This window comes from Arachis ipaensis, chromosome B08, assembly GCF_000816755.2.
Source record: "Arachis ipaensis cultivar K30076 chromosome B08, Araip1.1, whole genome shotgun sequence".
NCBI lineage: Eukaryota > Viridiplantae > Streptophyta > Magnoliopsida > Fabales > Fabaceae > Arachis > Arachis ipaensis.
This window is the reverse complement of record NC_029792.2, coordinates 120643130-120655476: the sequence shown is the minus strand read 5'-3', so window position 1 is coordinate 120655476 and position 12347 is coordinate 120643130. Positions and strand designations below refer to the sequence as shown.

General features: G+C 38.9%; 2 protein-coding genes across 2 annotated transcripts; both read left to right on the top strand.

Annotated features, from left to right (window-relative positions):
• LOC107611501 lies at positions 3563 to 5599 on the top strand. The gene has a single exon (XM_016313415.1). The coding sequence runs from the start codon at positions 3563 to 3565 to the stop codon at positions 5597 to 5599; it is 2037 nt and encodes a 678-aa protein (XP_016168901.1).
• LOC107611502 lies at positions 7851 to 8455 on the top strand. Its single transcript, XM_016313417.1, has 2 exons — positions 7851 to 7895; positions 8102 to 8455. The coding sequence occupies exons 1-2, from the start codon at positions 7851 to 7853 to the stop codon at positions 8453 to 8455; spliced, it is 399 nt and encodes a 132-aa protein (XP_016168903.1).

Here is a 12347-nt window from a genome sequence, read left to right as displayed (position 1 = left end):
GCATACGCACATATGCGTGCGTGCGCACACATCACTTGGTGTGCGAGCGCCCCACCTGTGCTGGCGCCACCAACAGAAGACTCGCCCTGGCGTGTGCGTGCGCACAAGAGTGTGCGTACGCACACTTTATGAAAAATACCAGGTGTGCGGGCGCACAGCTATGTGCGTGGGCACACATCAGAATACCTGGTTCTGCTGCAACCTTTAAAATTTCAGTTTTTCGCACCAACTTTCCGGCATCCATAACTTCCTCTACAAAATTCGATTTTCCGCAAACTTTATATCAATTTCAAGCTTATAAAACACTCTTTAATTTAAAACAAACTTCATCATTATTCAAAATTTGTAGAGCAAGATATGGACTACCAAAGTTCATCAAAATTTATATTTTAACAAAAATACCCTAAACCCCATTTTTCACCAATTCTCATTTTCCACTCGCAAAACCTGCAAGTTTACAACATAACAAGTCTTACTCCATCATAACCAACCACTAGTACATTAATGTCCATACCATTCCATAAAATCCACACAATGATCCCAATATATCAAGATATATCAATTCTTCTTTAATGATTACAAGAACACTTATAACAAATAAATTCCATTACATAACCCAACCCTTCATTAACACATATCAACATCAACTTGAGATAACATCTATTTATTAACAATCACCAACCATAATCCATCAACATCAACATCAGCACAACCCATTATAAGCAAGTCCAAAAACATGAAATTGATAACCTCAAACCTCATAATTCCAATTTATGCTCATCAATAATTTATTCCAACAGCATTACAAACTACTCATTAAATGCAATTAACAATTCAACTTATCTTATGGTTCCTCTAACCTAAGTTTTCACAATACCGTAAATATTAAACGTGCGAAACTTAAATCATACCTTGGCCGATCACTTAGTTCACCCAAGGCAGCCTCACAACACAAAATTACAGCCCCTCCAAGCTCAATCAAAACAGCCCAAAATAAGCCTTGACCACCAACAAGCCTCCAAGTACTTCCAATTCAATTCCAATGCATATATACCCACTTAATCTACACCTAATACATATACATGTTTCAATTTCAGTTTTTTCATAGTAAATACAAGATTGAGCTAGGGTTAGAGTGTCCTTACCATACCCATGTACTCAATAGCTTGAGCCCATAAGTCCCGGAAGCTAACTTGAGCCTAAAACACCAAATTATACAAAATCTCAACACCAAAGCCCAATAAATTCAGAACTAGAAATAGAAAAATTGAGAACGAAAATGTGGCTTTCTTACCTTTCAATGTTATGGGCTTTGTAGAGCTCGACGCCGCGGACGCGTAGCCGCAAACGGTGTGACGATCGGAGCTCGAAGCGAGAAGTTATGTGGATTTGAATGAAATCAAGGGTTTTGGAATCTTCAACATGTTCTTCCCCATTTAGGTTGCTGCCCAGCGTGTTCTGCATGCTGAATGGAATGAAATGAGCTTCAGCTCATTATATATAGTGAGTTGGTTGGGCCCACGGGTCCAGTTCGGATCCGGTTCGACTGGTTCGGTTCGTTCGGTCTAACTTTGGGCCAAATTATCAAAATTGATAACAAAATTCTCGTTTCGACGAGTTCTATCCTATTTTGATATTAGTTTTGTATTTTAGCTTTCCTAATAAAATTTAATCTATTAACAAGTTATTTACCGATTTTAGCGGGATTTACACTTTGAATATAATATTTTATCTTTACTTCATAACTCGAATGACATAATCTCTCCTTTCTCATCTAGAGATTTTGAATTTGAATCTCAATCCTAACTGTTGAAAAAATAAATAAATAAACTTATATAATGTTTATAAATAATTACTTTATAAATGTTTATCATTATTTTGTTACACATAATAATGATATAATAAAATTTTTTAATGTTTTATTTAATTTAAATTTATAAATTTTATATATTCTAAAATTTAAATAACTTTAAAATTTTTATATTTATTTTTAAATAGTATTTATTTTAAATTTTAAAATTATTTTATCAAATTTATAATTTTAAAAATAAAAATATAAAAATTAATCTCTTAAAAACAATAGAAAAGTAACTGAACAAGTACCTGCTAGTAATATATACAAGCATTTAGGCTCTACCTTTTATCAAATTTGTTACGATTATAAAAAGATTAGTATTAAGATATAAATACAAAAATTAACCACACCTTAAAACTATAGTAACATAGGACTATAGGAGGATTAAGTAAAATAAGCATGTTAGCACATTAATTTAGGACAAATTATTTAAATAAAATAAATGACAATTAAAATTATCCATATATAATTTTTTCAAAAAGATTACTTGTATACACTTTTCTATAATTATAAAAAAATTTAATAAAACAACTTAATTTTAATTCATGTTACAAATTAATTAAGTTAGGTTGGTCTAGTTGTTAGCTCATTAGTCCGTTAGAAATTTAAATTGTCTTATGCATGGCAATGGATTAGTCACAGCAATAGATTAGTTCTTGGCCTACTCGAACGAAGAATACGGTGATAAACTAAAACAAATTTTATATACCCAAAACAACACAAAAGAAAATACACTTGTTAGCCATATACCCTTTATAAACATGTGTATAATCTGCGCTACACAGTGCAGCAATGAATAACATATTAATGTAAACCGTTGTTGCCTCCAATGATTTATGTTTGCTTCACCTCTTTCAGAAACTGCTATACCCTACAACGGTTTACATATAATTATGAAAAAAAAAGTATATGAGTAATCTTTTGTAAAAATTGTATATGGGTAATTTTAATTACCATTTATTTTATTTCAGTAATTTGTCTATTAATTTATTTCTTTTTTTTTTATTTTTGCGTGAAAAAACCGTATTTATTATCACTAATTGAAAGACAATTTTTAAACTAAAAAATAAGCTAAGCAACTATGAAATTCAAACCTGAATACTGTTCCACTAGGCCAAGTTGATATCTTGTTCATCACCTTTTCTTCTAACAACTATTGTGAACATGAAATTTTAATTATTAATTGATATGGTCACCATTAATACAAATCATAACTCGGCCTCATAACCAGCCATCATCATAACTCGTCATCTGCCATTATTATTCGGCCCTTATGAGCTATAACTCGGCAAAATCAATATTATTATAACCGACGTCTCAAACGGTAAGAATAAAGTCGGTTACCAAACCAATCATCAGAAATGGACAAATAGTCATCTAAAGATGCAACGGACGAGTAAATATCTATAAAAGAGAAGGTAAAGTATCTTTTGATTATTCCGAACTTGACACCATTACTGACTTAAGCATCGGAGTGTCCTTGCAGGTACACTCCACCTCCTCTGCATTGCTCACGTTCTTATACTCTACAACGAACATCAGAAGCTCGGACCCTGAAGGGACAGACATCCAACCTTGTAACATATAGCTCGGCTGATTTCAAGGAGTGAAAGCCGATCTATTTTCCAGGCAAGATCAATTGGCGCCCACCGTGGGGCCGAGGAAATCACATTTTTTCTTTTGGTCCCATCACTTCCATCTACATCCATGGCTGACGTACCGCCTCCTTCACTGTCCGAACTTATGCAAATGGTAGCTGAGCTACAACAAGCTAATCAACGAATGGCTGACGAGAACCAAATAATGGCTGCTCAAATTGCTGAGCTAAATCATGCTCGGATTGAGCACAACGATACTCATCGCCAACAGGCGGAAGACGAGGAACATCAGTCGCAACCGACTCATGTTTCAGAAACTGCTCGACACGAAGGGCAGCAGCCCGAAGACGAGACAGAAGAGTCCGAGGACCCTGTAGGCCCCTTCACAGAAGAAGTAATGAACTTCGAACTGCCGAAGAGGTTCACTCTGCCGTTAACTCTCACGCCTTATGATGGACTCGGAGATCCGAGGAAGTTCCTAAAGAAATTCCGATCAATAATGATCGTCAATGGTGCATCAGATATAGTTTTATGCCGTTGTTTTCCGAATTATTTAGACGGTCCTGCACTTGATTGGTTGTGTGCTTTGCCTGCAGGTTCCATTTCGCGCTTTCATCAGTTGGCGAAGTTATTTGAAGAATATTTCGCTGGATCTGCAATATACTTGCACGATTCTGATTACCTGAACACTGTCAAGCAAGGACCAAACGAAAGCTTAAAGGAATATATGACTCGCTTTACCAAGATCGCAATCAACATACCAGATCCCCACCCCGAGGTCCATCTGCACGCAATTAAAAGTGGCCTCCGACCCGGGAAGTTCCAGGAAACAATCGCAGTAGCAAAACCAAAGACCCTAGCAGAATTTCGAGAGAAAGCGAAAGGACAAATTGACATCGAGGAGCTCAGACAAGCTCGGAAGTCTGACAAGTCACACTTCCGTGAAGAAGATAAGAACTCGACCATTAAGAAAAGTTTTAAACTAACACCTCGATTTGATTCTTATACGCAGTTTAACACTAAGAGGGAAGACATAATCAAGGAGATCTTGAACTCCAAACTAATTAAGCCTCCAAGAAAGGCCGGCACATACCAGGATGCAAAGAACGTGGACAAGTCAAAGTACTGCGCTTTCCACCAGAAACATGGCCACAATACCGATGATTGTGTGATCGCCAAAGATCTCTTAGAACGACTAGCAAGACAAGGTCACCTAGATAAATACATCGGTGGTCACATCCAAAAACGCGGCCATAGTTCCACAACAAACGACCTCTCTGAACAACACCGAGGAAAAGAGAAGGCATCTTCAGGCCAATACGAAAGACCACGAGGTATAATCAATTGTATTTCAGGAGGATATGCAGGTGGGGGATACACAAACTCAGCAAGGAAAAGATCGTTCAGAGCAATATGCTCGGTAAAAGGACCGAAACAAGACAAAGCAATCACTAACCCACAACCAGAAGTCACTTTCACACAGGCCGACTTTAAATCCAATATACAAAATCTGGACGACCCTGTGGTAATCACCCTCCAGATAGGGGATCTATTAGTAAAAAAAGTGCTCTTGGATCCCGGGAGCAGTGCCGACGTTCTGTTTTATTCCACATTTCAAAAGATGAAGCTCAGCGACAACGTGTTACAGTCAACAGGAGGAGACCTGGTCGGCTTCTCAGGAGAACGAGTTCCAATACTCGGATCAGTGTGGTTACAAACCACACTGGGTGAGCAACCTCTTTCAAAAACTAATGATATTCAATATTTAGTAGTCGATTGTTTCAGCCCATATAACATTATTCTCGGCCGACCCTTTTTAAATAAGTTCGGCGCTATTGTATCTACAGTTCATCTCTGTGTAAAGTTTCCTCTGCAGGAAAACCAGGTTGGAACAATTCATGGCGACCATAAAGAGGCACGGCAATGTTACAACATCAGCATGAAATTCCAAAATCGCTCCACGCAACAAGTCAACAATGTTGGCCTGAACCAAAAAGAGCACACGCTAGCCAAACTGGACCCAAGAGCTGATTTCCTCGATCGCCCAAAACCCTCTGATGAACTACAAAAAGTGTATTTCAACAATAACCCTAATAAATTCACATTTGTAGGTACCTCACTCAATGCATCTGAGTTACAGAAATAACAACTTTCCTGCAAGAACATGCCGACCTTTTTGCATGGACACCATCAGACATGCCCGGAATCGATCCACAAATTATCAGTCATAAACTAGCAATAAACTCGGCAGTCCGACCAGTACAACAGAAGAAACGAAAACTCGGCGAGGAAAAAAAGAGAGCATCACTAGAAGAAACAAAAAAGCTCATCAACGCCGAATTTATCAAGGAGATCAGATTCACTACATGGCTAGCCAATGTGGTAATGGTAAGAAAACAAAACGGTAAGTGGCACATGTGCGTCGATTTCACAGATCTAAACAAAGCATGCCCAAAGGATTCTTACCCCCTACCATCCATAGACTCTTTAGTAGACAATGCATCAGGCTATGCTACTTTAAGTTTTATGGATGCGTATTCAGGGTATAATCAAATATTAATGCACCCCTCCGATCAAGATAAAATAGCTTTTATCACTGATTTCGGTAACTATTGTTATAAAGTTATGCCATTTGGATTAAAGAACGCAGGTGCAACTTACCAACGCCTTATGGATAAAGTGTTCGCCAAACAAATCGGCAGGAATATCGAAGTTTATGTTGATGATATGGTCGCCAAAACGAAAACCGGACATAATCACATCAGCGACCTTACAGAAATATTCGGCCAGATCTGCCGGTACAACATGCGCCTCAACCCCGAGAAATGTGCCTTCGCCGTTCAAGGGGGTAAGTTTTTAGGTTTTCTACTAACATGTAGGGGAATAGAGGCAAACCCAGACAAATGCCGAGCAGTGCTGGAAATGGACAGCCCTAAAACAGTCAAGAAAGTTCAACGCCTAACAGGACGACTCGCTGCACTTTCCAGATTTGTTCCTTGCCTTGCTTCAACTTCTGTTCCTTTTTTCAAAACAATTAAAAAGAAAAATAAATTCGAGTGGAACGACGATTGTGAGAAGGCCTTTTCAAAATTAAAAATAACACTCTCACAACCGCCGATTCTACAAAAACCCCTACAAGGGGAAGATCTATTTCTATATCTGTCAGTTACTAATTGGGCGATAAGTTCAGCCCTTGTTACAGAGAGAAACAAAGTTCAGCATCCAGTGTACTTTGTTAGCAAAACTTTCCACCAGGCCGAACTCAATTATCCAAGGATCGAGAAGCTCGCGTTAGCACTTATATTCTCGGCGCGACGTCTCCGACCTTATTTCCAGAGCCACGTTATCCATGTCAGAACCGATCACCCATTAAGACAAGTGCTACACAAGCCAGAAATTGCAGGACGACTAATAAAATGGGCAGTCAAATTATCCGAGTTTGACATAAGATACAACTCCAGAGGACCTATCAAGTCACAATTCTTGGCGGATTTCATTGCCGAGCTTACAATACCATTCGAGGAAGATCATGCAAAACAATGGATTTTATACGTGGATGGCTCTTCAAATCATGGAGGCTGTGGTGCAGGAATTCGTCTCGAAGCCGAAGATGGATTCATCTTGGAACACTCAATACACTTAGCTTTCAAAGCAAGCAACAACCAATCCGAGTATGAGGCATTACTCGCCGGACTCAGACTCTGCTTAGATCTTCAAATATCGACGATCAAGGTATATTGTGATTCTTTGTTAGTCGTACAGCAGGTAAATGACCTCTTTCAGGTAAAAGATCCTCTACTCTCTAAATACTTGCTATTAGTAAAGAAATTATCATAGAAATTTGTCAAATTTGAAATAGAACACATTCCACGTGAACAAAATCAGAGAGCAGATCTCTTATCTAAGCTCGGCAGTACCCAGTCCAAACTATCTACACTACAACAGTTCACAATAACATCACCCACTGTTACTCTGATAAACGTGTTAAGTGTGTCACAGGTAACAGATTGGAGGAACGACTTCATACACTTTCTAGAAACAGGTGTAGTACCAGACGGGGTCGAAAACAATAAAAAGTTTCGACGGCAAGCATCCTTCTTTACAATCCTCAATGGAGAACTATATCGAAGAGGTTATAATCGGCCCCTACTCAAATGCCTTAACAAACCCGAATCGGACATTGCTTTAGCCGAGGCACATAAAGGAATCTGCGGCACCCATACCGGAGCTCGGAGCTTAGCATCAAAGATCCTTCGAGCTGGATTTTTCTGGCCGACTTTGTAGCAGGACAGCCAACAGAAAATCAGGTCATGCAACAATTGCCAAATACATGCACCACTGATACACATACCTGCCGAACAGTTACATCACTCGGACATTAGTTGGCCATTTAACCAATGGGTCTAGATATACTCGGGCCATTCCCTACGGCACCGGGCCAGGTAAAATTTCTTATTGTCGGCATTGATTATTTCTCCAAATGGGTGGAGGCCCAACCTTTAGCGAAAATAACATCACAACAAATGATTACATTTTTTTGGAAAAACATTATTTGCCGTTTTGGCATACCTAAGCATATTACAACTGACAACGGTCGCCAGTTCGCCGATCAGAAATTCCAAACTTTTTGCAGAATCTAAAAATAAAGCAACATTTCGCCTCTGTTGAACATCCTCAAACGAACGGACTAGCTGAGGCCGCAAACAAGGTCATCTTACATGCACTAAAGAAGAAACTTGATGACGCCAAAGGACTCTGGGCCGAGCTAATACCTGAAGTCCTTTGGGGATACAACACCACCCCACAAACATCAACAAAGGAGACGCCGTTCCGATTGGTATATGGCTCAGAGGCCATGATACCACTGGAGATCTCCCAGAACTCTATCCGAACTTATATCAACAATCAAGAGGAAGCTCGGAGATCCGAGCTCGACGTCATCGAAGAAGTCAGAGAAATCGCCACATTGAGGCAGCGCGCAGCGCAGCAAGCAATAGCTTGACAATACAACAAGACGGTCAGAAACAGATCCTTCGTCACAGGAGATTTAGTCCTCCGCAAAACAGAAATTGCTCGGAAACCACCAACACATGGAAAACTCGCAGCCAATTGGGATGGCCCGTACCGAGTATCCAAAGCACTCGGCCAAGGAGCATACAAACTAGAGTCACTAGATGGCAAAATCTTGCCTAATACATGGAACGTGTCTTCCCTAAAGAAATTTTATAGTTAAAAAAGACAGGGACAGGCTTGTACTCTTTTTCCTACTACCAAGATTTTATCCTAAAGGGTTTTGCTTGGAGAGTTTTAACGAGGCTAGCCTACCTGCACCTTTGTATGTAAAAGGTTCAAATATAAATGAGACGACTAATGTTTTATCTTTGCTACTCTATCAAATTGATCTTATCAATCTATCCATATAGCTCGGACAAATACCACTACTCATCTAAGCTACAAATCAAATAACACACTCAAACCAGAAATACCAATAAACTCGGAAAAAATCCGAACAGTCACAAACAGCTTTTATAAAAAGCACCAAATTCAACATTCATACAAGTCAATCTAACAAAAGTTCAAAAAACAGGAGCCATACTGTTATCAACTTACAAAACACATTCAAATTAAACTTATACAAAACAAGTTCAAAAGAAACTTTTTCTAAACGTTGTCAGCCCCATCCTCTGCGTCCCCATCATCTTCAATAAGCTGACCATCTCGAACTATCTTCCCAGGATCCATGCCAGAAATATCGGCTTCAGGAACCAGAAACTTAACCTGCAACCTTGCCCTTTCAAAACCTTCAACGAACGAATCCAAAATCTCATCCGCCTTTTTCTTTTCCATATCCTTAAACTGAGCAGTCACCTCAATCAGACGACTTTGCACGTTCACCAAATCGCTTTCCTTTTTCTTCAAATCCTCAACATCTTTAGAATAGCTTTCCCTAGTCTCTTTCAACAACTTCTCAGTCTCAGTCAAACGAGCTTGAAGCTCAGCAGCAAGATTCTTACACTTAACCAACTCCTCCTTCAAAACAGACACCTCCACCTTTTCAGAAGCAACTCCCTTATATTTCAACTCCTGACTTCGCCCAAGACTTGCAAGGCGCAACCCAACAACCTAGAAAGCAAAATAAACTCATAAGATTACCAAACGAAAAATAAGGTAAAATCAGTAACTTATTACCTGCATATATTGACCAATGGCCACATCCCCGACCTCCTTGGCAAGAGTCACATCAGCAGACGATTGGCAATACTCGTCCACCACAGCCATGTACGGATACTCTTTTTCCCACACCGAAAATGCCTCGCTCTCCTCAGAAACTTCGTGAAGCCTTTTTTGATTTCCCATAAAGGCCTGTATCTCTTCCAGAGGGACAACTAACTCTTTTTCATCAGAATCATCTGATAGCTCCACAAGGTCGGATTTCTTTCTCTTCTTCACAATCACCTTCCTCCGCCCTTGACGAGGCTGCGAAACCTCGCCAGTCGCAACAACCTTCTTGGCATTTGACGACGATACCTCCTTCTCAAGATTCTTATTCTTGAACCGCGTCCTCAAAGATGCAGCAGAAACACCTGGATACTTTCCACCTACAACAACAAATTGGTGTCAGAATTCTCAGAAAACAAAAATGGGGACGGACATTAATGTAAAAACTCACCTAAATACTCTACAACAGCAATTTTATCATCCTCCCACTTCAGCAACTCATACATCAATATCAAATTTTTCCGATCAACATTCTCCACCAAAAACTCTATCAGACACTCATTCCTCGGCGAAATCACCTCTGGGCCGAGTATATTTTGCGGCTCCGAGCACCAAAAGAGAGGAAATTTCTCAGCAAGATTTTCATCAATAAAAAATGGGAAATCCTCCTCTGCACTCCTAACCTTAAAATACATCTCTTTGAAGTCTTTAAAAGAAGACTTGTAAAGTTTGAAAATCCCAAATCCGGGAGTACTATTGAAGTTCACCCACCCCCCCTTCCAAACCCCCTTAGCTTGAAATAAAGAAAAGAATAAATCCACAGACGGCACTTCCTCTAGATATTCCATTAAAACTTCAAAGGATCTCAGGAAAGCCCACCCATTAGGATGAAGCTGTAAAGGAGCACAATTGAGCTGCTTAAGAATCTGACACTCAAACTCAGTAAACGGAAGCCTAACCCGCAACTCTTCAAGCACACAACTGTGCATGTAGAAGAACCCAAACCCCAACTCTCGGTGATAAATCCTATCATTTACACTACATGGTAACAATTCCACCTTCACCCCAGAACCCGCCCTCACTATTCTACTCACATCCACCTCCTTCACCGCCGCATCATCAAAAAATAGTGAAACCCGTGACTTAACATCTTCCCCCACCCAATCATAGGACCAATCCACCTTATCCTTTTTCTCTTTCTCAAAACCCATTAGAGTCAAAGACAGTAGCAGAAAGAAGAAAGAAAAAAGAAAACGCAGAAATGGATCAGAACCAGAAAAGAAGACTCATACCTCTCTTGCTCATTCTTCAAAGAAGCAAGCATATAACAAACAGCAAACAAAGACAAACGAGAGATCTGAAGGGATTCAAGCAATTAAAAGGACAGAAAGTTCCAAATAATAACCCCCACTCCCAAAGCCACATCAAACAGTAAACCCAACGTTGGGAATCAGCAAACTTAAATGCAACCATCATTCTTTCTCTTTCCTCAAAAAATAACGGACACGACTCCCCACGTACCCAAAATTCAAAACACTTAACCATCTTTTAATGAAGTAAGTTGATCTGGGGGCTCATCCACTAACCCACACAAGCCGAGTTATAACTCATCAAAAATAAAGCTCAACCTGCTTCATTAAAATCCTCCTCAGGCTAAGCTTGGGGGCTGTGATATGGTCACCATTAATACAAATCATAACTCGGCCTCATAACCAGCCATCATCATAACTCGTCATCTGCCGTTATTATTCGGCCCTTATGAGCTATAACTCGGCAAAATCAATATTATTATAACCGACGTCTCAAACGGTAAGAATAAAGTCGGTTACCAAACCAATCATCAGAAACGGACAAATAGTCATCTAAAGATGCAACGGACGAGTAAATATCTATAAAAGAGAAGGTAAAGTATCTTTTGATTATTCCAAACTTGACACCATTACTGACTTAAGCATCGGAATGTCCTTGCAGGTACACTCCACCTCCTCTGCATTGCTCACGTTCTTATACTCTACAACGAACATCAGAAGCTCGGACCCTGAAGGGACAGACGTCCAACCTTGTAACATATAGCTCGGCTGATTTCAAGGAGTGAAAGCCGATCTATTTTCCAGGCAAGATCATTAATAAAACAAAAATTACAATTTGAAAAAGAAATTCGAGAGATTTAAAATAAAATAAAATAAACAGATCAAATCATGGAAAAATAATAAAACAAATTATGCAACGTATAAACCTTATTATTTGGAACAACATTGGTTGATGGATCATTAGGAACATCATTAAACTCTTTTTGATGAAATTCTTTCAAAAAATAGTTCTTGAAATATATCTTCATAGAAAAACTTTTGCGTACAGTAGATATAACTAAAAAATTTAATAATACGCTGTGGAATATAAAAGTCGCTATCGTCTAATATTGGATATTGATTATCTTTAAATAATTCTCTTCATTTACAAAGATTAGTTCATGAGACACATCAACGTTAAAAAGTATCAATTTATTCTAATGAAATGCTTTTACAAAATTCTTGGTATAACCTAGGAAGTGGTGGCAAATAATTTTCACTATTTTTTTATCCTCCATGCATTCTATAGTTAAAAAAAAGAAGTAGAAAAAAACTATGAAACACTTGTATTGTTAAAAGAAGAAAAAGAAGATAAATAGTTGTGAA